The sequence below is a fragment of the Pseudophryne corroboree genome, chromosome 10 (assembly GCF_028390025.1).
Source record: "Pseudophryne corroboree isolate aPseCor3 chromosome 10, aPseCor3.hap2, whole genome shotgun sequence".
Lineage (NCBI taxonomy): Eukaryota > Metazoa > Chordata > Amphibia > Anura > Myobatrachidae > Pseudophryne > Pseudophryne corroboree.
This window is the reverse complement of record NC_086453.1, coordinates 191,583,803-191,610,385: the sequence shown is the minus strand read 5'-3', so window position 1 is coordinate 191,610,385 and position 26,583 is coordinate 191,583,803. Positions and strand designations below refer to the sequence as shown.

General features: G+C 47.9%; 1 protein-coding gene across 3 annotated transcripts in view; it reads left to right on the top strand.

Annotated features, from left to right (window-relative positions):
- MIB2 (MIB E3 ubiquitin protein ligase 2) overlaps positions 1-26,583 on the top strand; it is a 304,417-nt gene that overhangs the window by 242,657 nt on the left and 35,177 nt on the right. For all 3 annotated transcript variants that reach the window (XM_063943004.1, XM_063943002.1, XM_063943003.1), the window contains 3 exons: positions 3,348-3,474; positions 3,965-4,183; positions 11,158-11,336. In XM_063943004.1, coding sequence (XP_063799074.1) covers positions 3,348-3,474; positions 3,965-4,183; positions 11,158-11,336 — 525 coding nt within the window. The remainder of the gene's footprint in view (positions 1-3,347; positions 3,475-3,964; positions 4,184-11,157; positions 11,337-26,583) is intronic.

Genomic DNA, 26,583 nt, shown 5'->3' with positions numbered 1-26,583 from the left:
CTGAGATAATCTGGAGGCTTCCGGAGTAGTTGCGCATCCCTGAAGTCAGCATCTGTGTAGCTGCAGTAGGGTAAGATGGCGCCTGTGAGCTGCCGGATCCGCTCATAGTGAAGCCCCGCCCCTTCAATGGCACGCCGTCTTCCCGCTCTTCTTTATACTGGCTGTATGTGTCTGAGTGCATAAAATGGAGTTAGCCCCCTTTTAAGCTTGTATTGCCAGTCTGGGAACTATGTATACTACAGTGTACTAAAGTCTGGAGACTCATTCCGCCCCATACAGAAGCTGTGCGTCTCCGTACCCTCATGCCTCCATAATGACCGGCGACCCGCCAACCAGGACGCCGGCTTAGTACTCACCACTCTTCTGTGCTGCGGGAATGTAAGATCGCCGTGGTGGGGCTTGCGAATAGTTCCCTCAGGAGCTAGCGTCCTGTCAGCGGGGTACGGGACCATCAACCCTTAGCGGGGTTGGGCTGTTCTTCCCCATTCCCCCCCCTAAATCCCACGAAGCAGGCAGGCTGGTGCCATCCAGTCCTGTCTGAAAATAACAAACTTTAAAAATAAATGCAGAAAACTCTTCCGGAGCTTCCAGAGATGTGACCGGCTCCTTCAGGCACAATTTCTAAACTGAGTCTGGTAGGAGGGGCATAAGGGGAGGAGCCAGCACACGTTATCAAACTTCTATAGTGCCCATGGCTCCAAGTGGACCCGTCTATACCCCATGGTACTAAATGGATTCCCAGTATCCCCTAGGACGTAAGAGAAATACTGAGAACCATAAAAAGGATGGGAAACCATGAGTAAGCCCTTTAAACAGGGTTTCCACCTTTAGATACGGCTAATTTAATTTACTGACTTGTACATGCTTTCCTGACGTTTATTACTAATCAAAGTATTTGTTCTTTATAGTTAGCTAGTGACATCTTTATATCATACAGGACAGTTATTGTTGTTGCTTTCCACTGGGTACTCTGTATTGTAAGTAACTTTGTATCATGTCCAAGGACAACAAAAACAAACAAGTCTACTTGTTGATTAAAAGACGATAATGAAAAGCACAGAAGAAAGTCAGAAAGTGTGTATGTAATGTATGTATGTATGTATGTATGTATGTATGTATGTATGTAGATAGATATGTTTTTTAGATTGTATTTCGCAGATGGGATGTAGCCACCATCCCGGTGGTCGGGATCCCGGACGCCAGAATGCTGGCAGTGGGCCGAGGACTATTCCCATACGTGGGTGTCCACGACACCCATAGAGTGGGAATAGAACCCACATCGTGGCGAGCGCAGCCCCCCTGCAGGCATTCTGGTGGCCGGGATCCCATACCCAATGCTCACAAATGTATAGAAGCAAGTGGAATTCAAATAGTCACATGGAAATAGAATACCACATTAAGGGCCTGATGTTGGACACAGTGGAGCAATTTTTCTGTGCATGTGTCTGTGTTGTGCGTCCAGATAGCACACAGCAGTCAGAGTTGCGATCTCAGAAATGTGTTGAATGTATAGTGAGCGTCTCTAGGCGGTGATTTGGAGGTGGCCTGGGACTTGATTCAGAGATGAATGCATTTGCAGCTGCGAATTTGCATGCAGCAGCTGTGCGAAAATATGCAAATGTCGCTGCTGCCTAGATTTGTATTGAGACGCCCACCAGCGGCTTTGCAATCCAAGCGGCTGCGCACAGTGACATCCGTCACAGATCAGTCGATTGTCAAAGTTTTGAAACCGCTATTGCCAGGGGCAGGGGACATCACAGGACACCTAGGTGGAGCACGTAAGCAAGCCGCTTCTCACCAGCTGTGACAGGATGCCTGGCTGTGATGCCAGGCACTGTACATTGCTGGCCCTTGCTAATAAACACTGCCCATATGTGACTCTGGGGGTTGAGCTACACTAAGCATTGTTTTAGTACAATAAACTGAAGCCCCATGGAGGCCAAGGGGAAAATATATGATCAAATTTTCTTTGACAGAGGAGATAAATTTTAGATTTAAGCTGTGTGGAGAGTGACCGTTCAGTACTAGAACTTTATTAACCATCTAACTAATGAATCTGCAGATGATTAACTTTAGTACTACAGTAATAGAGGGTATACCACATATGTATAGTGGTTTTGGATATGAACAGTTGGACTAACTGAAATAACTCTATATTAACAAGTGCACTCATATACTGTCCATGGTTCTCTCCTGAGTTCATTTGTTTATTTCCAGTGAGTACTTTGTTGCAGGTTTTGTGTTATTAGAGGTTTGAGGATATAATGCAGATGTCCATTTGACCTATTAACGCTTTTTACTCATTATTTTACTTATGTTTCCATTGACTGTAATAAATTTGACTTTATCACAATTACTGTACTTGGACAGCGCTTCATATTGTTTTGGAATATTTAAACTTGCATTTGCTCTGAACTATTGTGTATCAATGGGGCTATGGTCATTTTAATGTCATTTTAATTCAGCAATTTTCTTATTGTTCACCTTCAACATTTTGCATCACATCAGTAAAATTGCAGAGTGACCGTCCAATCAACAAACCAGATGAACATATGTCATTAAAAGTCAAAGTTGATAATTATAATAAATCTAATTACTTGATGAGTTATAGCAGGAAAAGTGACATGGCCTGATTAGGCGGCGGACGCAAATCCCAACATGGCTGCATCTGTGTATGAAAATATGCTCATGCCTCAACCACTGGAATTTGTACAGACATGTCCACTGATGACGTATCCAATACGCTGAATACAAAGACACAGCATTGGTCGCACAATCGACCTTGTGAGAAACGCTGTGGTTGTTGAAAATGTGTGTCAGAAATAAAATACCGGGACCACTACAACTGCATAGAAGGACGCAGTCGCTGACTGAAGCATGCCCCCAAAACGGTTGCAACACACTTACGCTTGACTCCACTCCCCATCCTCACCCCACCTTTAATTCCAACAAACACTTGCTGACTGTCAATTTCTCTGCATCCAAGACCTAACTACGACCACCATTGGTGTACTTCGCAAACATCAGCATTTCGTCTATCTCTGAATTAGGTGCAGTCTTAGCCTTATGTGAACAATGGCAAACTAACGGTATGAGGTGTGTGACAGTTTTATTAATATAGGTATGTTGTTTAGTAACTGTTTTCTACAGCAAGTACTGTATCCATTACACCATTAGTTTGTTGACATGCCAGGGAGTGAGTGACACTCACAAAGAACCAAGCTCATGTCATAGATCTGTCAATAGGCAACACTGCAATCTCCCCAATGTAACTCTCTTTGTTGGTGTAACCATACTGCTTTATGAGTTGTATCTATATAGCACAAACTGTGTGATATTCTCCACAGAGCTGTCAGAAAGATCCTGGAAAGGGCACGCCAGCTAGTGGACTCCAAGAAAGAGGATGGCTTCACCGCCCTGCATCTAGCTACGCTCAACAACCACCAGGAAGTCGTGGACATCTTAATCAGAGAGGTACTTCATGGGCGGTGAAAGACAAGTGTACTCTAAACACAGGAGGGCTTTTACAAAGTGCTGAAAGGGTGCTTTACAGCGACAGCACAGTTCTGGACCCGTTATGCACCTCGATGTGTAAAAATTAGCCTAGATTTCTGCCAGGGTATACAGGTTTGTGGTGCAAAATTTATTAATTTGTAGAGTTTGTGCTGTTAGAGGAGGGCACTTCAGCAGAATGAAGGTGTTGCACCAAGACACGCACTATTTAAACTGCATCCCCAGCGGTGGACCTTATTTTGCAGAGAACTTTCAGCTTCCCTACACAGGTATACATTTTATCTCATGCTGAGGTCCGGAGGCTAGAGAGGGAATACTTATTAAAGATACTTACCATTTCATCCTTTATTACCAAGTAAATATTATTCTATTTTAAATATTTTAACAATTGTGTAATACATTGATGTGCCATTAACCCTAAAATGACTCCCCTTGTGTTTCCCGGGCACAGGGCCGCTGTGATGTAAATCTCAGGAACAACAGGAACCAGGTTCCACTGCACCTTGCAGTGACACATGGACACATCAACCTGGTGCAGATCCTGGTGACAGAAGGAGCAGATGTGAATGCAGAAGATGAGGATGGAGACACCCCAATGCACATAGTTCTTGTACAGCAGCACCTCACATGCCTAGAGCCAGAAGGCAATGGATCAGCTATTCTCAGCAAGGTAAGGAGATAATGTTACATGAGCCAACAAAATCACTGAGACATCTGAGCATTAGACTACAGCTGTGACCCTTGTCTACTTATGCATTTGGGGGAGATGTATGAAGCAGTGCATAGAGTGAAGAAGTGAGCTAGTGGAGAAGTTGACCATGGCAACCTATCAGCTGCTACCTATAGCTGTATCACATGCACTTGATAAATGTTACAGCAAAGCTGATTGGGTGCCATGGGCAACTTAACCACTCTTCGCTGCTTCATATATCTGTCCCATGATTCTACAGATGTGCCCTCATACATCTAGCCTAAATATTTCAAGCAGCGCGAGTTGCTTGACGTGAGTGCCAGGCCTCAAGCAACTGTCTAGCGTTGGGTGTCTTTTTTGCTGAAAATGCAATGTGATGCAATTAGGACGCACCAGGAGAATTTATTGATTTGTGACACTTGTATATTTGTATGTGTGACTGAGTCTATATACGAAGCACAACAGAAAAAGCCTCAGCTGCTGTATCATGGCACTTTGCATGCAGTTTCAGAGACTCAGTCGCACACAGTTATACAAGTGTTGCATATCAAATTAATCAGCATAGACTTAGGGTGTGTCCTAGCTGCATCACATCATATCCTAGATGCATTTTAGGCAAAAAAAGAAGCCCAGTGCTAGCATATTCTCACAGGACATGGTATGCAGAGAAAGGATGTTAGGAGTAACTGCAGCACAGATGTATGAGGGCAGGGACTTTTCATAATGCTTGTCTGGAGTCCTCATGCGCAAATTGTACAGTCATTGAAATCTGCCAGTAATTAGACATAATTGCAGTGTAAGCTGAAATAGCCACAGTGCAGCAGCACTTGGATCCATAGCGTTATTGAAGAACAGCAATAATAGCCTGACATAACTGCTTTGTCCTATAGGGGATCCCTACCTCTTCCACTGTCTAATGTTGACATAATGTATTAAGATTGCAGCTGATACTGTGCAAATGACCCCATGTTACAAATGGTCTGTCATAAAACAAACACAAGTGTTTGATAAACGTATTGTGAAAGATAGTTTCCAGTCCTGTCTGTGACTCATACGTATATGTGACAGAATTAGAGACTGACCTGAGTAGCTGGATCACAGTCTCTGCCACATGCAGCCCTGGCCTTACTACTATAATCACACAGTGGACAGAGCACTGTCTCCCACAATATAACCTCTCTCAGTGAAATATCCAGTGCTCCTGTGACCATTCAGATGATCTGATAACTCGATCGCGAGTCGAAGGTTGAAAATAATAAGGTACTCAGGTCCTAGCTAAATACTTCCTAAGTATGTTTCTCTGACGTCCTAAGTGGATGCTGGGACTCCGTAAGGACCATGGGGAATAGCGGCTCCGCAGGAGACTGGGCACAACTAAAGAAAGCTTTAGGACTACCTGGTGTGCACTGGCTCCTCCCACTATGACCCTCCTCCAGACCTCAATTAGAATCTTGTGCCCGGCTGAGCTGGATGCACACTAGGGGCTCTCCTGAGCTCCTAGAAAGAAAGTATATTTTAGGTTTTTTATTTTACAGTGAGATCTGCTGGCAACAGACTCACTGCAGCGAGGGACTAAGGGGAGAAGAAGCGAACCTACCTAACTGGTGGTAGTTTGGGCTTCTTAGGCTACTGGACACCATTAGCTCCAGAGGGATCGACCGCAGGACCCGACCTTGGTGTTCGTTCCCGGAGCCGCGCCGCCGGCCCCCTTACAGAGCCAGAAGCAAGAAGTGTTCCGGAAAATCGGCGGCAGAAGACTTCAGTCTTCAACAAGGTAGCGCACAGCACTGCAGCTGTGCGCCATTGCTCCTCATGCACACCTCACACTCCGGTCACTGATGGGTGCAGGGCGCTGGGGGGGGGCGCCCTGAGGGCAATATAAACACCTTGGCTGGCAAATCATCACAATATATAGTCCCAGGGCTATATATGTGATAAAATACCCCTGCCAGAATCCATGAAAAAAGCGGGAGAAAAGTCTGCCGAAAAAGGGGCGGGGCTATCTCCCTCAGCACACTGGCGCCATTTTTTCTTCACAGTGCAGCTGGAAGACAGCTCCCCAGGCTCTCCCCTGTAGTTTTCAGGCTCAAAGGGTTAAAAAGAGAGGGGGGGCACCAAATTTAGGCGCAATATGTGTATACAAGCAGCTATTGGGGGGAAAATCACTCAGTTATAGTGTTAATCCCTGCATTATATAGCGCTCTGGTGTGTGCTGGCATACTCTCTCTCTGTCTCCCCAAAGGAATTTGTGGGGTCCTGTCCTCAGTCAGAGCATTCCCTGTGTGTGTGTGGTGTGTCGGTACGGCTGTGTCGACATGTTGGATGAGGAAGGTTACGTGGAGGCGGAGCAGAGGCCGATAAATGGGATGTCGCCCCCTGTGGGGCCGACACCAGAGTGGATGGATAGGTGGAAGGTATTAACCGGCAATGTCAACTCCTTACGTAAAAGGCTGGATGACGTAACAGCTGTGGGACAGCCGGCTTCTCAGCCCGCGCCTGCCCAGGCGTCTCAAAGGCCATCAGGGGCTCAAAACGCCCGTTACCTCAGATGGCAGACACAGATGTCGACACGGAGTCTGACTCCAGTGTCGACAAAGTTGAGACATATACACAATCCACTAGGAACATCCGTTGCATGATCTCGGCAATGAAAAATGTGTTACACATTTCTGACATTAACCCAAGTACCACATAAAAGGGGTTTTATGTTTGGGGAGAAAAAGCAGCCAGTGTTTTGTTCCGCCATCAGATGAGTAAAAGAAGCGTGGGTTCCCCCGATAAGAAACTGGTAATTTCTAAAAAGTTACTGCTGGCGTACCTTTTCCCGCCAGAGGATAGGTCACGTTGGGAGATATCCCCTAGGGTGGATAAGGCGCTCACACGTTGTCAAAAAAGGTGGCACTGCCGTCTTAGGATACGGCCACTTTGAAGGAGCCTGCTGATAAAAAGCAGGACGCTATCCTGAAGTCTGTATATACACACTCAGGTACTATACTGAGACCTGCAATTGCCTCAGCATTAATAGTGCTGCTGCAGCGTGGTCTGATACCCTGTCAGATAAAATACCCTAGACAGGGATAATAGTTTGCTAACATAGAGCATTTTAAAGACGTTGTCTTATATATGAGGGATGCACAGAGGGATATTTGCCGGCTGGCATCCAGAATTAAGGCAATGTCCATTCTGCCAGGAGGGTATTAGAGACCCGGCAGTGGTCAGCTGATGCTGACTTTAAAAGGCACATGGAGATTCTGCCTTATAAGGGTGAGGAATTGTTTGGGGATGGTCTCTGGGACCTCGTATCCACAGCAACAGCTGGGAAGAAATTTTTTTACCTCAGGTTTCCTCACAGCCTAAGAAAGCACCGTATTTTCAGGTACAGTCCTTTCGGCTTCAGAAAAGCAAGCGGGTCAAAGGCGCTTCCTTTCTGCACAGAGACAAGGGAAGAAGGAAAAAGCTGCACCAGACAGCCAGTTCCCAGGATCAAAAATCTTCCCCCGCTTCCTCTGAGTCCACCGCATGACGCTGAGGCTCCACATGTGGAGACAGGTGCGGTGGGGGCGCGTCTCGGGAACTTCAGGGACCAGTGGGCTTGCCCACAGGTGGATCCCTAGGTTCTGCAAGTAGTATCACAGGGATACAAGCTGGAGTTCGAGGCGACTCCCCCTCGCCGTTACCTCACATCAGCCTTGCCTGCTGCCCTCGGAGAAGGGGAGGTAGTACTGGCGGCAATTCACAAGCTGTACTTCCAGCAGGTGAAATCAAGGTACCCCTCTTTCAACAAGGCCGGGGTTACTGTTCCAAAATGTTTGTGGTACCGAAACCAGACGGTTCGGTGAGACCCATTCTAAAATTGAACTCCTTGAACACTTATATACGAAGGTTCAAGTTCAAAATGGAATCGCTCAGGGCGATTATTGCAAGCCTGGAGAATTTCATGGTATCACTGGACATCAAGGATGCTTACCTGCATGTCCCTATTTACCCTCCTCACCAGGAGTACCTCAAAATTGTGGTACAGGTTTGTCATTACCAATTCCAGACGTTGCCGTTGGTCTGTCCCCGGCACCGAGGGTATTTACCAAGGTAATGGCCGAAATAATTATCCCGTACTTGGACGATCTCCTTATAAAGGCGAGGTCCAGGGAGCAGTTGTTCGTCGGAGTAGCACTATCTCGGGAAGTGCTACAACAGCACGGCTGGATTCTGAATATTCCAAAGTCGCAGCTGGTTCCTACGACGCGTCTACTGTTCCTGGGTATGGTTCTGGACACAGAATAAGAAAAAAAGGGTTTCTCCCGGAGGAGAAGTCTAAGGAGTTGTCGTCTCTAGACAGAGACCTCCTAATACAAATACAGGTGTCGGTGCATCAATGCACGCGAGCCCTGGGAAAGATGGTAGCTTTTTCCGAAGAAATTCCATTCGCCAGGTCCCATGCAACGATCTTCCAGTGGGATCTGTTGGACAAGTGGTCCGGGTCGAATCTTCAGATGCATCGGCGGATAACCCTGTTTCCAAGGGCCAGGGTGTCGCTGTTGTGGTGGCTGCAGAGTGCTCATCTTCTAGAGGGCCGCAGATTCGGCATACAGGACTGGGTCCTGGTGACCACGGATGCCAGCCTTCGAGGCTGGGGGCAGTCACACAGGGAAGAAACTTCCAAGAACTATGGTCAAGTCAGGAGACTTCCCTACACAAAAATATTCTGGAACTAAGGGCCATTTACAATGCCCTAAGTCAGGCTAGACCCCTGCTTCAACACCGGCCGGTGCTGATCCAGTCAGACAACATCACGGCGGTCGCTCATGTAAACCGACAGGGCGGCACAAGAAGCAGGATGGCGATGGCAGAAGCCACAAGGATTCTCCGATGGGCGGAAAATCATGTGTTAGCACTGTCAGCAGTGTTCATTCCCGGAGTGGAGAACTGGGAAGCAGACCTTCTCAGCAAACACGACCTCCACCCGGGAGAGTGGGGACTTCATCCAAAAGTCTTCCAAATGATTGTACACCGTTGGGAAAGGCCACAGGTGGACATGATGGCGTCCCACCTCAACAAAAAGCTAAAAAGATATTGCGCCAGGTCAAGGGACCCTCAGGCGATAGCTGTGGACGCTCTGGTAACACCGTGGGTGTACCAGTCGGTGTATGTGTTCCCTTCTCTGCCTCTCATACCCAGGGTAATGAGAATAATAAGGAGAGGAGTAAGAACTATACTCATTGTTCCGGATTGGCCAAGAAGAGCTTGGTACCCAGGACTCCAAGAAATGATCTCAGAGGACCCATGGCCTCTGCCGCTCAGACAGGACCTGCTGCAGCAGGGGGCCTGTCTGTTCCAAGACGTACCGCGGCTGCGTTTGACGGCATGGCGGTTGAACGCCGGATCCTGAAGGAAAAGGGCATTCCGGAGGAAGTTATTCCTACGCTAATTAAAGCTAGGAAAGAAGTGAACGCAAACCATTATCACCGCATATGGCGGAAATATGTTGCGTGCTGTGAGGCCAGGAAGGCCCCAACGGAGGAATTTCAGCTAGGTCGATTTCTGCACTTCCTACAGTCAGGGGTGACTATGGGCCTAAAATTGGGTTCCATTAAGGTCCAGATTTCGGCTCTATCGATTTTCTTCCAAAATAGAACTGGCTTCACTGCCTGAAGTTCAGACTTTTGTTAAGGGAGTGCTGCATAGTCAGCCCCCGTTTGTGCCTCCAGTGGCACCATGGGATCTCAACGTGGTGTTGGATTTCCTGAAGTCGCATTGGGTTGAGCCACTTAAATCCGTGGAGCTAAAATACCTCACGTGGAAAGTGGTCATGCTGTTGGCCTTGGCGTCGTCCAGGCGTGTATCGGAATTAGCGGCTTTATCATGCAAAAGCCCTTATCTAATTTTTTTATATGGATAGGGCGGAATTGAGGACTCGTTCCCAATTCCTTCCTAAGGTGGTATCAGTTTTTCATGTGAACCAACCTATTGTGGTGCCTGCGGCTACTTGGGACTTGGAGGATTCCAAGTTACTGGACGTAGTCAGGGCCCCGAAAAATATATGTTTCCAGGACGGCTGGAGTCAGGAAAACTGACTCGTTATTTATCCTGTATGCACCCAACAAGCTGGGTGCTCCTGCTTCTAAGCAGACTATTGCTCGCTGGATCTGTAGCACGATTCAACTTGCACATTCTGCGGCTGGACTGCCGCACCCTAAATCTGTAAAAGCCCATTCCACGAGGAAAGTGGGCTCTTCTTGGGCGGCTGCCCGAGGGGTCTCGGCTTTACAAATTTGCCGAGCTGTTACTTGGTCGGGTTCAAACACTTTTGCAAGAGGCTACAAGTTTGATACCCTGGCTGAGGAGGACCTAGAGTTTGCTCATTCGGTGCTGCAGAGTCATCCGCACTCTCCCGCCCGTTTGGGAGCTTTGGTATAATCCCCATGGTCCTTACGGAGTCCCAGCATCCACTTAGGACGTCAGAGAAAATAAGATTTTACTCACCGGTAAATCTATTTCTCGTAGTCCGTAGTGGATGCTGGGCGCCCATCCCAAGTGCGGATTGTCTGCAATACTTGTATATAGTTATTGCCTAACTAAAGGGTTATTGTTGAGCCATCTGTTGAGAGGCTCAGTTATATTTCATACTGTTAACTGGGTATAGTATCACGAGTTATACGGTGTGATTGGTGTGGCTGGTATGAGTCTTACCCGGGATTCAAAATCCTTCCTTATTGTGTCAGCTCTTCCGGGCACAGTATCCTAACTGAGGTCTGGAGGAGGGTCATAGTGGGAGGAGCCAGTACACACCAGGTAGTCCTAAAGCTTTCTTTAGTTGTGCCCAGTCTCCTGCGGAGCCGCTATTCCCCATGGTCCTTACGGAGTCCCAGCATCCACTACGGACTACGAGAAATAGATTTACCGGTGAGTAAAATCTTATTTTAACTTTTATTAATATGTTCATTTATTTGTAATAGCTGCAAGCTACTGGCCTGCTTGGGAATATGGAACTGAATGTTGGAATGGCAATTGCCTGCTTTTTGGCACTATCAGGCGCAGACATTAACTATGCCAATCACCGTGGAAAATCTCCTCTCGACCTGATTACCGATGGAAGGTTAGCACATCTCGTGAAAAACTTCTCGCAGAAATTCAGGTATGTACAGGTGTCTGCATGCTGGTCCCAGGGACTACACACATCTTATGGTCGCTGTTTCTGATAGTATGTGTAGAAGGGAGGAGTGTAAGACAGATGACGTCATGGATTGTATAAAGTCATGGTATCAGACACAGTGACCGTATGTGTGTAGTAGAAGGGAGGAGTGTAAGACTGATGATGTCATAGATTGTATAGTATCAAGTCATGTTATCAGACACAGCGACCATAATGTGTGTGGTAGAAAGGAGCAGTGTAAGACTGATGATGTCATGGATTGTATAGTATCAAGTCATGTTATCAGACACAGCGACCATAATGTGTGTGGTAGAAGGGAGGAGTGTAAGACTGATGATGTCATAGATTGTATAGCGTAAAGTCATGTTACCAGACACAGCGACCTTAATGTGTGTAGTAGAAGGGAGGAGTGTAAGACTGATGATGTCATGGATTGTATAGTATCAAGTCATGTTATCAGACACAGCGACCATAATGTGTGTGGTAGAAGGGAGGCGTGAAAGACTGATGATGTCATGGATTATATACTGTAGTGTAAAGTCATGTTATCAGACACAGTGACCATCATTTTTATAGTAACAGGGAGAATAATAAGATAGATCATAGTTCAAAACACATTATTTTGGTAATAGTGGGGCTGATTGAGAGGTGACACATAAGATGGCCGCATTGCATGTACAGAAATAAATTGTTTATTTGGCCGTATGCTTGTATCTATGTCTACGCCTTCTGCAAGAGATCCATATAAAAGTCATACAGATTTCTATCTATGCTGAACTCAGCAGTCCCCGCAATTCTACAGGTGTGTCCAGCTATGGCACACACACACACACACACACATAGAACTAAAGAAAAAATAAAATGTGCACGCCGAAGGCACACTCGCTCCCAGCAGGTGGGCATGGCCTTGTTAAAATAGGTATGTCCTTGCTAAATTGGGCATGGCCTCGCAGAAAAAGACTACCTTCCACCACAATTTTTGACCAGACCTCGGCCACCACAGGGAAAAAAACATTCCACCATATTAAGCCCCACACAGTAATGCCCCTTGCACCATATTGTGCCCCAGCGCCATATTATGCCATGCACCGCAATGCCCGTGATACATTATGCCCTACAGTAAAACTTCTAATTACTTTGAAATTACTTTCTTGTTGTTAGGGGTTTCACATGCTGGGTGTCATGCTCCTTGCCAGGGGTTTCATGCGCTGGGTGTCATGCTCACTGCCAGGGGTTTCATGCGCTGGGTGTCATGCTCGTTACCAGGGGTTTCATGCGCTGGGTGTCATGCTCTTTGCTAAGGGTAATGCTCGTTGCCAGGGGTTTCATGCTCTGAGTGTCACGCTTGTTGCCAGGGGTTTCATGCGCTGGGTGTCATGCTCGTTACCAGGGGTTTCATGCGCTGGGTATCATGCTCGTTACCAGGGGTTTCATGCGCTGGGTGTCATGCTCTTTGCTAAGGGTAATGCTCGTATCCAGGGGTTTCATGCGCTGAATGTCACGCTCGTTGCCAGGGGTTTCATGCGCTGGGTGTTATGCTTATTGCCAAGGGTAATGCTCATTGCCAGGGCTGTGTACTCGCTGGTGGGTTTCAGCACTGCTATCCTCCTTCCCCTCCTCACTTTGCTCAGGGAGCAGATTTTCGCAGAATGACGCGGTTACTTTGTGACTTCACAATGCATCTGCTTCATTCCGCGAAACTCTGCCCCCCGAGCGTAGTACTATGGAAGGGAGAAGAGGGAGCAGTATAGGAGAGTCAGGAAGTGCCGCGGCGGGCGCCCTGTGCGATCAAATGGTTCGAACGCTGAAACGGCACTGCAGCTAGCCTCAATACGCTGTACGTCTTTTCCTTTATTTTCTCTTACGTCCTAGAGGATGCTTAAGACTCCAAAAGGACCATGGGGTATAGACGGATCCGCAGGAGCTTGGGCACACTATAAAGACTTAAACTGGGTGTGAACTGGCTCCTCCCTCTATGCCCTCCTCCAGACCTCAGTTAGACTTTGTGCCCAGGAGTGAATGGGGACACACTAGGGGAGCTCTCCTGAGTTTCTCTGAAAATACTTTATGTTAGGTTTTTTATTTTCAGGCAGACCTGCTGGCTACAGGCTCCCTGCATCGTGGGAGTGAGGGGAGAAGCAGACCTATTTCTTCTTAGTTTAAGGGCTCTGCTTCTTAGGCTACTGGACACCATTAGCTCCAGAGGGTTCGATCACTTGGTTCGCCTAGCTGCTTGTTCCCGGAGCCACGCCGTCAACCCCCTCACAGAAGCCAGAAGAAAGAAGCCGGGTGAGTATTGGAAGAAAAGAAGACTTCAGTGACGACAGAAGACTTCAGTAACGGAGGTAACAGCAGCGGTAGCGCTGCGCTCCATGCTCCCACACAACGCTGGGGGGGAGCGCCCTGGGTGGCATGTTGCTGAGGTTTAGATCACTGGCGGGGGGACATATTTAGGTGCCCGGACACCGGGTATGTTCACCCCGCCAGTGTGCCGCGAAACGGAGGGAGCAGTAGCGGTAGCGCTGCGCTCCCTGCTCCCGCACACCATCGGCTCTTGCAGGGTGCAGGGCACTGGGGGGGAGTGCCCTGGGCGGCATATACTGAGTTAGATTGCTGGCGGGGGGACATATTTAGTTGCCTGGACACCGGGTATGTTCACCCCGCCAGTGTACCACAGCGATCGCTCTGCGCGCCATTGCTCCCACACACCAACGGCTTCTGAGGGTGCAGGGCGCAGGGGGGGGGGGGCGCCCTGGGCAGCGATATCTATATTGTGCATAGTTATAGGCTGTATATAGGTCCCCCCAGCTCAAAATATGTATTTTTATATATTTCTTTGAGCGGGCTTTAGCGCGCTGAGAAGGGGCGGAGCTTAGCCCTCACAACGGAGTCAGCGCCATTTTCCTAAGGTCCCCGCCAAGGCTTACTGTATAGTACGAAGGAGGGGGTGCACAGTGTTTTTTAGTGCTATATGGGAGTCATATAGCATTATGTTTGATAATGGACGCATAATCTTTGTTGTGATACATAAATTCAGTGTTTCCCTGTTTGTTTACCCACTATCGGTTAGTCGACATGTGTCGACGTGTGTGAGGGCTTTGTCACAAGCTGCTGTGGGGATAACTGTCGGCATCGCCGGCGCATGTCGGTACTTGATTTGGAAAATTAAGTATTAGCAGGTTGGTGTTTGTGTGCTTAAAAAAGTAAACACGCTAGGGGAGCCACAGTTGTTTGTGGGTGCCCAGTCGGCATCAACGGTATTTACTGGGTAAAAAAATTAACAGGCTGTTATTGCCTTGTACCTGTATATATATTTATAGGTATATGTGGGAGGGAGTGTTATTGAAATTGTATATGTATGCTTCCCTCAGACCCCTCGGGGTTCCAAGATTGTTATTTTTTGCCCGCTTACTATTCCCTGCTGTCGACATATACTAAGTTTCTGTCGACCATACCGTTCCTGGTAGATCCACATCTGGGGCATGTCAGTACATGGTCATACACATTCAGAACACATTACTGTCACTAGGGACCTGACGGGTCTGGACAATCCACTTGCGTACAGGTTTTATATATATATATATATATATATATATATATATATATTTTATATGCATGGTTAGGATATGTGTGTTTTATTGTGTATTACATGAGGTATATCCATGAATGCTGAAATAATGGTATTCTTATCATGTGCTGGTCGCTCTGTTGATTAAGCTCTAGATTGGCCGTGACGAGTTGGTTTTAGATCCTCTCAAGGAGTCCGAATATTATTCTCTTCCTGACGCGGAGAGAACATTGTGGCATTGCTTTATTTGATTCTCTGGTTAGATTTGTCCATAAAGTCATATGCATTACTGCAGTAAATATCGTAGCTATGTAAGACACAGGACGCATGCAAAAATGTAGTAGCTGATACGTAGATTTCTTATGCAAAGGATTATGTGCAGAATTGGATGTATTCATGTTGATTTGGTTGTTATGGTGATGGGCGCACTGGGTTACATCATAAGTGAGCGCCTGTATAGCGGAAGTGGAGCCTGAGGCGCGGACTTTGACGGTGAGGGGGAGCACATATAAACGTGAGTTTCTTTTAATGTTTGTTATTGCCCTGACGAAAAAGCACATGCTTTGAAACGTTGGCTGATACTACTGGCTGTGGTTGTGTCTTTATTCCTGAGTGCCGCCGTCACCTATCTTCGTTACATTAACAGTGTGAGCTGTATTTCACGGAAGGCAACAGGGACAGCATATCAAGTAACAGTGAGTGCCGGACTTGTTGCAGACTTTATATATATATATATATATATATATTTTATATGCATGGTTAGGATATGTGTGTTTTATTGTGTATTACATGAGGTATATCCATGAATGCTGAAATAATGGTATTCTTATCATGTGCTGGTCGCTCTGTTGATTAAGCTCTAGATTGGCCGTGACGAGTTGGTTTTAGATCCTCTCAAGGAGTCCGAATATTATTCTCTTCCTGACGCGGAGAGAACATTGTGGCAGTCAACTCCTGGTCGACGCAGAACCCGGTCGCAAAGGATCATACACAGGAAGCTAAGTGATATTTTATTTCTATATTTATTTGCATTGCATGTACATGGGGGAGTGTTCTGTTCGGATAGGCATCCGATAGAATTACACTACAGAGAGTGGGTAAGGTTGCTTATGTTGATTATATTCTCATTGCAGCAGGTTGCCGCGTGACGGCAGGAGGTGTGGCCGGGGAAAATGCTGAGGTTGTCTCCGAGAGATACTGGAGGGCTGGTGTACAGCGGTTTGGGGATGCCTCAGTTCAGTCAATCTCGGCGGATACCACTGGTAAGGCTAGCTTTGTGAGTTAGACTCCTTCGCAACGGTTGGGGATGCATTCTTTTGTGGGATGCAGTTGTTTTAATCGTTCGATACCGTTCCTTTTTCCTTTTCTGTGCAGACAGTGGAAGCTGAAAAGGTATGAGTTCTGCAGCCCTGTTTGGTCCGCAGAAGCGGATCTCGGTTTCGGTTTCTAGCACATCCACCACAGGTCGCTGAGTCTATCTGGCTGGATCCCACTCTGGTGGGGACTCGTCTACTAATTTTCCGTTAGTCCGAGAATTGACTAGGACCTGTGAGTTGATTATATAATCCGAGGGGGGACATTCTGAGTTACAGATGTTTCCCCTCACTGTTTTTCTATTAGATCTTGCCGTTTCCCTTCTGGAAGGGGAGGTAGTACGCGACGCCGTATAGAGGTGCGTCAGGTTCAGGGAATTGTTCTGCTGTCCCTGTAAAAAAAAAAAAAAAAAACTAAGAGGTTTCAATGCGTGGTTCTCCGCATTTGGATTACCTAGGTGGATGTCCAGGATTGTCTTTGCCATTTCACAGGAGTGATGGCGGTATGATGGTTTTCTTTCAACAGTAAGAGCCATTGTTATTCTGTTCTGGGACGCTCTCCTGATTAAGGCGAGATCAAGAAACAAGTGGTGCAAATCGTTGTTTCTCTCTGACTGTTCTTTCAACAGAGGGAATGACTGTTGTTCCCAACGACGCAGAGTTCGGAGGTGGGTGTCAGAGTGGATACTGACCGGTTGAGGTTCTGTGTTTTTTCCTGTGGAAAGAGGTCTGAGGATCCAGAGTCGGATCAGATTTATTGTGACAATCCATCAATAGGTTCCGTTAGTGAAGCAGCTGGGTGCGGCCTAAGGGGCCTTATTTGGTGAGCAGGTCAAATGCCAGAGTGGTTTTCAAGGGACCAGTTGGAAATGTGGTCTCACCTGCACATGCACTGGAATTTAATCCTAATGGTCGGGACTTCGCTCCTGTGGTATCTGCTCGGTTCTCACCTTCTAGAGGGACGACAGTTAGGGATCCAGGATTAGGTCCTGGTGTCCATGCATGTAGATCTCCGAGGTTGGGGAGCTGTCCTGGCAAGGGTCGTATTTCCAGAGGTGACGGCCAAGCTGGGAAGCTTGTCTGCAATAAGTTTTCTTGGTTTTAGGAGCTATGTTCGACGAACATATTCTTCGTGTTCTGCTCGTGTTAGTTCTGTCAGTCGACTTGACAGTGGTGGCGTAAGTGACCCGCACAAGGAGCAAAGCGACAATGGCAGAAGATGCAAAAGTTTGCCACTGGGTGAAAAGACTGGTGAGCGCTTTATTAGCGGTCTTCGTTTCGGAGGTAAGCGACGGAGAACTAGATTTCCTCTGCAGACGCGATCTCCGTCCGGGGGAAGACCAGTCGTCATCGAGAAGTTTTCACTGAAGTATCAAGCATGCCCCGTGACACCTTGGGTGTTTTCAGTCGGTCTTTGGGTCCTCTCTATTTTCAGTTTTTCTGAGGGTGATAAACGTAAGAAGAGCAAAGGTTCAGGCGATCCTCTTTGCTTCGGTCTAGCCAAGGAGAGCTTGGTATCCGGTTTTTCAAGCTTTACTCATAGAAGATCCCTGGACTCCTCCTCTACCTGAGGAACTGTTACAGCAAGTTTCGGGAGTGTATCAAGCATTTCCGCGCTTCTTCAGGCTAGAAAAGAAGTAACGGCAAAGCTTTACCACTGTAGTTGGCGTATATATATATATATATCCTAGAAGACTCATACGGAAGTTTTTCAGCTGGGTTGTTCTGCTCCACTCTTTGCAAGCAGGAGTGGCTGCAGGCTTAGAGTTGGACTCCATTTCAGTGCAGTTTTGGCCTGATAGATTTACTTTAAAAAAAATAAAAAAATAAAAATTGGCCACCTCTCCGGAAGTTCAGGCTTTCGTGAATGGAGTACTACTCATCCAACCTTCATTTATGCACCCTTGGCACCGTGGACACTTGTCGTGGTGTTGCGTTTCTTGTGTCACACTGATTGGAACCTTTATAAAAGGTTGTGTTAAAGTCTCTCTCTTGTAGAGTGGTCTTGTTATTGGCTTTGGTGTCCACAAGGCGGGTGTTGGAAGTGGCGGCTTTGTCTCACATGAGCCCCTGTTGGCTCGTTCCTGTGGATGAAGCGGAATTGAGAACTCGTATAATAGTTCTGCCAAGAAGTGGTTTATGTATTTCGCAGAAACCTGTGGTTTCTTCAAAGTCTCTCGATGTAGTCGGGGCTTTGAATATTTATGTCGCCGGTTTGGCTCATATTGGGAGGACAAAGACTCTGTTTGTCCGGTATGCTCCCAACATGTTTGGGGCACCTGTGTCTAAGCAGTTTGTTACACACTGGATCTGGGATACGATTAGGTGTGCTGGTTCTACGGCTGGATTGCCGTTACCGTTGTTGGTGGAGACCCATTCTATTAGGAAGATGGGCTTTCTTTGGGCGGCTGCCGTGGAGTCTCGGCGGTTCACCGTTGCCGAGCGGCTGCTGGTCGGGTTCAAATTCTTTTGCTAAGCTCTATGTGTTTAATACCCTGGCTGATGAGGACCTCATGTTTGCTCAATCGGTGCTGCAGAGTTGTCCGTACTCTCCCGCCCGGTCTGGAGCTTTGGTATAGACCCCATGGTCCTTTTGGAGTCCCCAGCATCCTCTAGGATGTAAGAGAAAATAGGATTTTAGTACCTACCGGTAAATCCTTTTCTCCTAGTCCGTAGAGGATGCTGGGCGCCCGTCCCAGTGCGTACTGTGTCTGCAGTTATTGGTTATGGTTGCACTTTGTAGTATTTCCATTCTGTCAGGTTGTCGCTGACGTTGTTCATGCCGTGGCATGCGGTTTCTTATTATTGGTTGTGTTGACACACGGGTTGTGATGCATATTCTCTCAGCATATGGCTGTATGTTGGCATACCGTGGGCTGGTGTTCTGTTGAATGCCATGTTTTGCGGTATGTTCGTGGTGTGAGCTGGTATAACACTCACTGTGTTGAATTTATAAATTCTTTCCTCGAAATGTCCGTCTCTCCTGGGCACAGTTTTCTAACTGAGGTCTGGAGGAGGGGCATAGAGGGAGGAGCCAGTTCACACCCAGTTTAAGTCTTTATAGTGTGCCCAAGCTCCTGCGGATCCGTCTATACCCCATGGTCCTTTTGGAGTCCCCAGCATCCTCTACGGACTAGGAGAAAAGTATTTACCGGTAGGTACTAAAATCCTATTTCTCTAACGTCCTAGAGGATGCTGGGGACTCCGTAAGGACCATGGGGATAGACGGGCTCCGCAGGAGACATGGGCATTTTAAGAAAGACTTTAGTTCTGGGTGTGCACTGGCTCCTCCCTCTATGCCCCTCCTCCAGACCTCAGTTTGATACTGTGCCCAGTGGAGACTGGGTGCTTTTCAGGAGCTCTCCTTAGCTTTCTGACAGAAAGTATTTTGCTAGGTTTTTTATTTTCAGGGAGCACTGCTGGCAACAGACTCCCTGCATCGAGGGACTGAGGGGAGAGAAGCAGCCCTACTCTCTGAGTTGCAAGGTCCTGCTTCTTAGGCTACTGGACACCATTAGCTCCAGAGGGATTGGTACGCAGATTCTCACCCTCGCCGTCCGTCCCAGAGCAGCGCCGCCGTCCCCCTCGCAGAGCCGGAAGATAAAAGCCGGGTGAGTATGAGAAGAAAAGAAGACTTCAGAGGCGGCAGAAGACTTCATGATCTTCACTGAGGTAACGCACAGCACTGCAGCTGTGCGCCATTGCTCCCATACACCTCACATACTCCGGTCACTGTAAGGGTGCAGGGCGCAGGGGGGGGCGCCCTGGGCAGCAATATAAACCTCGTTTTGGCAAAAATATAACATATATACAGCTGGGCACTGTATATATGTATGAGCCCCCGCCAATTTTACAGTTTAAGCGGGACAGAAGCCCGCCGCCGAGGGGGCGGGGCTTCTTCCTCAGCACTCACCAGCGCCATTTTTTCTCCACAGCACCGCTGAGAGGAAGCTCCCCGGACTCTCCCCTGCTTATACCACGGTAGACAAGAGGGTTGAAAAGAGAGGGGGGGCACATAATTCGGCGCAAGTTACATACAGCAGCGGTACTGGGTAAACATTAAGTTACTGTGTTATTCCTGGGTTATATAGCGCTGGGGTGTGTGCTGGCATACTCTCTGTCTGTCTCTCCAAAGGGCCGTGTGGGGGAACTGTCTTCAGGAAGGGCATTTCCTGTGTGTGTCGTGTGTCGGTACGCGTGTGTCGACATGTCTGAGGAAGAAGGCTATGTTAGAGAGGAGCGGGAGCAAATGAATGGGGTGTCTCCGCCGACAGCGCCGACACCTGACTGGATAGATATGTGGAAGGTTTTAAATGCTAGTGTAAAAGTGTAAACTCATTGCACAAAAGATTAAACAAGGTTGAAGCTTTGGGACAGTCAGGGTCTCAACCCATGCCTGATCCTATGTCGCAGGGACCGTCAGGGTCTCATAAGCGCCCACTATCCCAGATTGTTGACACAGATACCGACACGGATTCTGACTCCAGTGTCGATAACGATGATGCAAAGTTACAGCCAAAATTGGCAAAATCCATTCGATATATGATTATGGCAATAAAAGATGTTTTGCACATCACAGAGGTACATATGTACCCTGACAAGAGGGTACATATGTACAAGGGAAAGAAGCCTGAGGTAACCTTTCCCCCATCACACGAGCTGAACGAGTTATGTGAAAAAGCTTGGGAATCTCCAGATAAGACTGCAGATTTCCAAAAGGATTCTTATGGCGTATCCTTTCCCGTCAGCGGATAGGTTACGATGGGAATCCTCCCCTAGGGTGGACAAAGCATTAACACGCTTATCCAAGAAGGTAGCCCTCCCGTCCCAGGATACGGCTACCCTCAAAGATTCTGCTGACCGCAAACAGGAGATTACCCTAAAGTCCATTTATACACATTCAGGTACCTTACTCAGACCGGCAATTGCGTCGGCCTGGGTGTGTAGTGCTGTAGCGGCATGGACGGATACCTTATCTGAGGGGATGGATACCCTAGATAAGGATACTATTTTATTGACCCTGGGGCATATAAAAGATGCTGTCCTATATATGAGAGATGCTCAAAGAGACATTAGTCTACTGGGTTCTAGAATAAACGCTATGTCGATTTCTGCCAGAAGAGTCCTATGGACACGGCAATGGACAGGTGATGCCGACTCAAAAAGGCATATGGAGGTTTTACCTTACAGGGGTGAGGAATTGTTTGGGGAAGGTCTCTCGGACCTAGTCTCCACAGCTATGGCTGGAAAAATAAGAATTTACTCACCGGTAATTCTATTTCTCGTAGTCCGTAGTGGATGCTGGGTACTCCGTAAGGACCATGGGGTATAGACGGGCTCCGCAGGAGACTGGGCACTCTTAAAAGAAAGATTAGGTACTATATCTGATGTGCACTGGCTCCTCCCTCTATGCCCCTCCTCCAGACCTCAGTTAGGGAAACTGTGCCCGGAAGAGCTGACATTACTAGGAAAGGATTTGGAATCCAGGGTAAGACTCATACCAGCCACACCAATCACACCGTACAACTCGTGATAACTATACCCAGTTAAGAGTATGAACAATAACTGAGCCTCTCTCAACAGATGGCTCATACAATAACCCTTTAGTTAAGCAATAACTATATACATGTATTGCAGAGAGTCTGCACTTGGGACGGGCTCCCAGCATCCACTACGGACTACGAGAAATAGAATTACCGGTGAGTAAATTCTTATTTTCTCTGAAGTCCTAGTGGATGCTGGGTACTCCGTAAGGACCATGGGGATTATACCAAAGCTCCCAAACGGGCGGGAGAGTGCGGATGACTCTGCAGCACCGAATGAGCAAACTCAAGGTCCTCCTCAGCCAGGGTATCAAACTTGTAGAATTTTGCAAAAGTGTTTGAACCCGACCAAGTAGCAGCTCTGCAAAGTTGTAAAGCCGAGACCCCTCGGGCAGCCGCCCAAGAAGAGCCCACCTTCCTCGTGGAATGGGCTATTACTGATTTAGGATGCGGCAGTCCAGCCGCAGAATGTGCAAGCTGAATCGTGCTACAGATCCAGCGAGCAATAGTCTGCTTTTAAGCAGGAGCACCCAGCTTGTTGGGTGCATGCAGGATAAATAGCGAGTCAGTTTTTCGGACTCTAGCCGTCCTGGAAACATAAAGTTTCAGGGCCCGAACTACGTCCAGCAACTTGGAATCCTCCAAGTCCCTAGTAGCCGCAGGCACCACAATAGGTTGGTTCAAATGAAACGATGATACCACCTTAGGGAGAAATTGGGGACGAGTCCTCCATTCTGCCCTTTCCATATGGAAGATCAGATATGGGCTTTTACATGACAAAGCCGCCAATTCTGACACACGCCTAGTCCAAGCTAAGACCAAAAGCATGACCACTTTCCACGTGAGATATTTTAGCTCCACGGTCTTAAGTGGCTCAAACCAGTGGGATTTTAGGAATCCAACACACGTTAAGATCCCAAGGTGCCACTGGAGGCACAAACGGGGGCTGAATATGCAGCACCCCTGTAACAACGTCCGAACTTCAGGCAGTGAAGCCAGTTCTTTTTGAGAGAAAAAGGGATAGGGCCGAAATCTTGGCCTTTATGGATCCTAATTTTAGGCCCATAGTCACTCCTGACTGTAGGAAGTGCAGGAATCGACCCCCCTGGAATTCCTCTGTAGGGCCTTCCCGGCCACACACCAAGCAACCTATTTTCGCCATATACAGTGAAAAAGTCTTGCTGTCACGTCTTTCCTAGCCTTTATCAGCGTAGGAATAACTGCATCCGGAATGCCCTTTTCCGCTAGGATCCGGCGTTCAACCGCCATGCCGTCCAACGCAGCCGCGGTAAGTCTTGGATCAGACAGGGTCCCTGTTGCAACATGTCCTGACCGTAAGGCAGAGGCCATGGGTCCTCTGAGAGCATTTCTTGCAGTTCCGGGTACCGAGTCCTTCTTGGCCAATCCGGAGCAAAGAATATTGTTCACACTCCTCCGTTTAATACAATTCTCAGCCCTTGGGTCTGAGAGGAAGAGGAGGGAATAAATAGACCGACTGGAACACCCACGGTGTTACTAGTGCGACCACAGCTATCGCCTGAGAGTCCCTTGACCCAGCGTAAAACCTTTTTTATCTTTTTATTGAGGTGGGACGCCATGTAGTCCACCTGAGGCAGTTTCCATCAATTTGCAAAACTGCGTGAAGACTTCCTGATGAAGTCACCACTTTCCCGGGTGGAGGTCATGTCCACTCCCGGAATGAACACTGCTGACAGTGCGCTTACTTGATTCTCCGCCCAGCGAAGAATTCTGGTGGCTTCTACCCTCGCCACCCTGCTCCTTGTGCCGCCCTGGTGGTTTACATGAGCCCCTGCGGTCTGACTGGATCAGAACCGGTTGGTCGCGAAGCAGGAACTCCGCTTGACTTAGGGCGTTGTATATGGCCCTTAGTTCCAGGATATTGATGTGAAGGCAAGTCTGTTGGCTTGACCACAAACCTTGGAATTTTCTTCCCTGTGTAACTGCCCCCCACCCTCGGAGGCTTGCATCCGTGGTCACCAGGACCCAGTCCTGAATGCCGAATCTGCGGCCCTCGAGAAGGTGAGCACTCCGCAGCCACCACAGGAGAGACACCCTGGCCCTGGGGGATAGGGTGATTAACCGATGCATCTGAAGATGTGATCCGGACCACTTGTCCAGTAAGTTCCATTGTCCTTGCATGGAACCAGCCGAAGGGGATGGCCTCGTATGATGCCATCATCCTTCCCAGGACTCGAGTGCAGTGATGCACTGACACCTGTTTTGGTTTTCAATAGATTCCTGACCAGTGTCATGAGCTCCTGAGCTCTCTCTATCGGGAGATAAACCCTCTTCTGGTCTGTGTCTAGGATCATGCCTAGGCGAGGCAGATGAGCTGTAGGAACCAACTGCGACTTCGGAATATATAGAATCCAGTCGTGTTGCCGTTTCACTTCCAGAGAAGGTGATATGCTGTCCAGCAACTGCTCTCTTGATCTCGCTTTTATGAGGAGATCATCCAAGTATGTGATAATAGTGACACCTTGCTTCCGCAGGAGCACCATCATATCCGCCATTACCTTGGTGAAATTGGTAATGACAATCCCGTACCGCAATTCTGAGGTACGCCTGATGAGGTGGATAAATGGGGACACGAAGGTATGCATCCCTTATGTCCCGATTCATTTCAGGCTTGCAATGACTGCTCTTAGCGATTCCATCTTGAACCTGAACCTTTTCAGGTATATGTTCAGGGATTTTAATTCAATATGGGTCTAACCGAACCGTCTGGTTTCGGGATTATAACACGGTCGAATAATAGCACCCTCTTGTTGAAGGAGGGGACCCTTGACCACCACCTGTTGAAGATACAATTTACGAATTGCAGTTAACACTGGCTCCCTCTCTTGGGGGGAAGCCCGCCGGGTCCTTGGTGAGGGGGTATCTTCTCACAGTCCAACCTGTATCCCTGCGATACAATTTCTATTGCCCAGGGATCTAACAGGGAGTGAACCCACTTGTGGCTGAACTTACGAAGGCGTGTCCCCACCGGGCCTAGCTCCGCCTGTGGAGCCCCAGCGACATGCGGTGGATTTTTGTAGAGGCCGGGGAGGACTTCTGTTCCTGGGGACTAGCTGTGTTGTACAGCTTCTTTCCTCTGCCTCCGGCTCTGACAAGAAAGGACGCTCCTCAGACTTTCTTGTTTCTTTATTCGAAAAGCTGCATTTAATAATGTCGTGCTTTCCTAGGCTGTGCAGGAATATAAGGCAAAATATCAGAATTACCAGCTATAGCTGTGGAGACCAGGCCCGAGAACCTTTCTCCACACAATCCTCAGCCTTCCATATGCCTCTTAAGTCGGCATCATCTGTCCAATGTATATTCTACAGGACACGTCAAGCAGAAATCGACATAGCTTTTGTCTCTAGGACCCAGTATACTCATGTCCCTTTGGGCATGCTTTATAATTATATATCTATCACTTAAGACAGCATCTTAAAATATTTATATGCATACTAGGGTCTCAATCTCTGCTGATAAGGTACCTGTCCACGCTGCCACAGCGCTATAAACCCATGCCGACACAATCACCGGTCTGGGTAGTATACTAGAATGTGCACACTATCTGCAGGATCCCTGAGAATAGCTAGTGCAAACAGGACACCCAAGGGGAAGATTCTCAACACATCCTGGCCCTAGTGGGGAAAGGATACAGCCTGAGAATTCTCTTGTGGGAAGCTGCCGTCTCTTGTCTGGAGATTCCCGCTCTTTTTCCTCATGAGAGGAGGGAAATTTACCTCAGCATTCTTCCCCTTAACATGTGTACTCTCGTGTCAGGGACAGATGAGTCATCAGTGATATGCAAATCATCTTTTATTCCAATAATCATATATTGAATATCTTTTAGCCCTCTTGGCTGTAACTTTGCATTATCGTAGTCGACAGTGGAGTTAAACTCCGTGTCGATACTTTGTTATTTTGGATAGTGAGCATAGAGAGACTCTGAAGGACTCTGTGACATAGGGACAGACCAGGGTAGATTTCCTTTCTGTTCCCTAACCTTTTGTGCAATAATTTTACCTCAGCACTTACACATATCCAAACAGGTGTCGGCGTTGTTGACGGAGACACCCTCCCACACACTTATCCGCTCTATCACCTCCTTAGAGGAGCCTTTTACCTCAGACATGTCGACACACGCGTACCGACACACCACACACACAGGGGATGCTCTATTTGAAGACAGTTCCCCCACCAGGCCCTTTGGAGAGACAGAGAGAGAGTATGCCAGCACACACCACAGCGCTATATAATACAGGGATGTACACTATACTGAGTGATTTTTCCCCTATAGCAGCTTATATACACAGTTTTGCGCCTAAATTTATGTGCCCTCCCCCTCTCTTTTTTACCCTTTGTGTACCAGGATACTGCAGGGGAGAGCCTGGGGAGCTTCCTTCCAGCTGAGCTGTGAAGAGAAAATGGCGCCGGTGTGCTGAGGAAGAAGGCCCGGCCCCCTCAGCGGCGGGCTTCTGTCCTTTTATGTACTTTAATGGCGGGGGTTAATGCACATATACAGTTTATCAGACTGTATTATGTGCTTTTCGCCAAGTAAGGTAATCTAATTGCTGCCCAGGGCGCCCCCCCCCCCCCCCCAGCGCCCTGCACCCATCAGTGACCGGAGTGTGTGGTGTGCTAAGGGAGCAATGGCGCACAGCTGCAGTGCTGTGCGCTACCTTAATGAAGACCAGAGTCTTCAGCCGCCGATTTTCAACTTCTCTTCGTTCTTCTGGCTCTGCAAGGGGGACGGCGGCGCGGCTCCGGGACCGGACGACCGAGGACTGGGC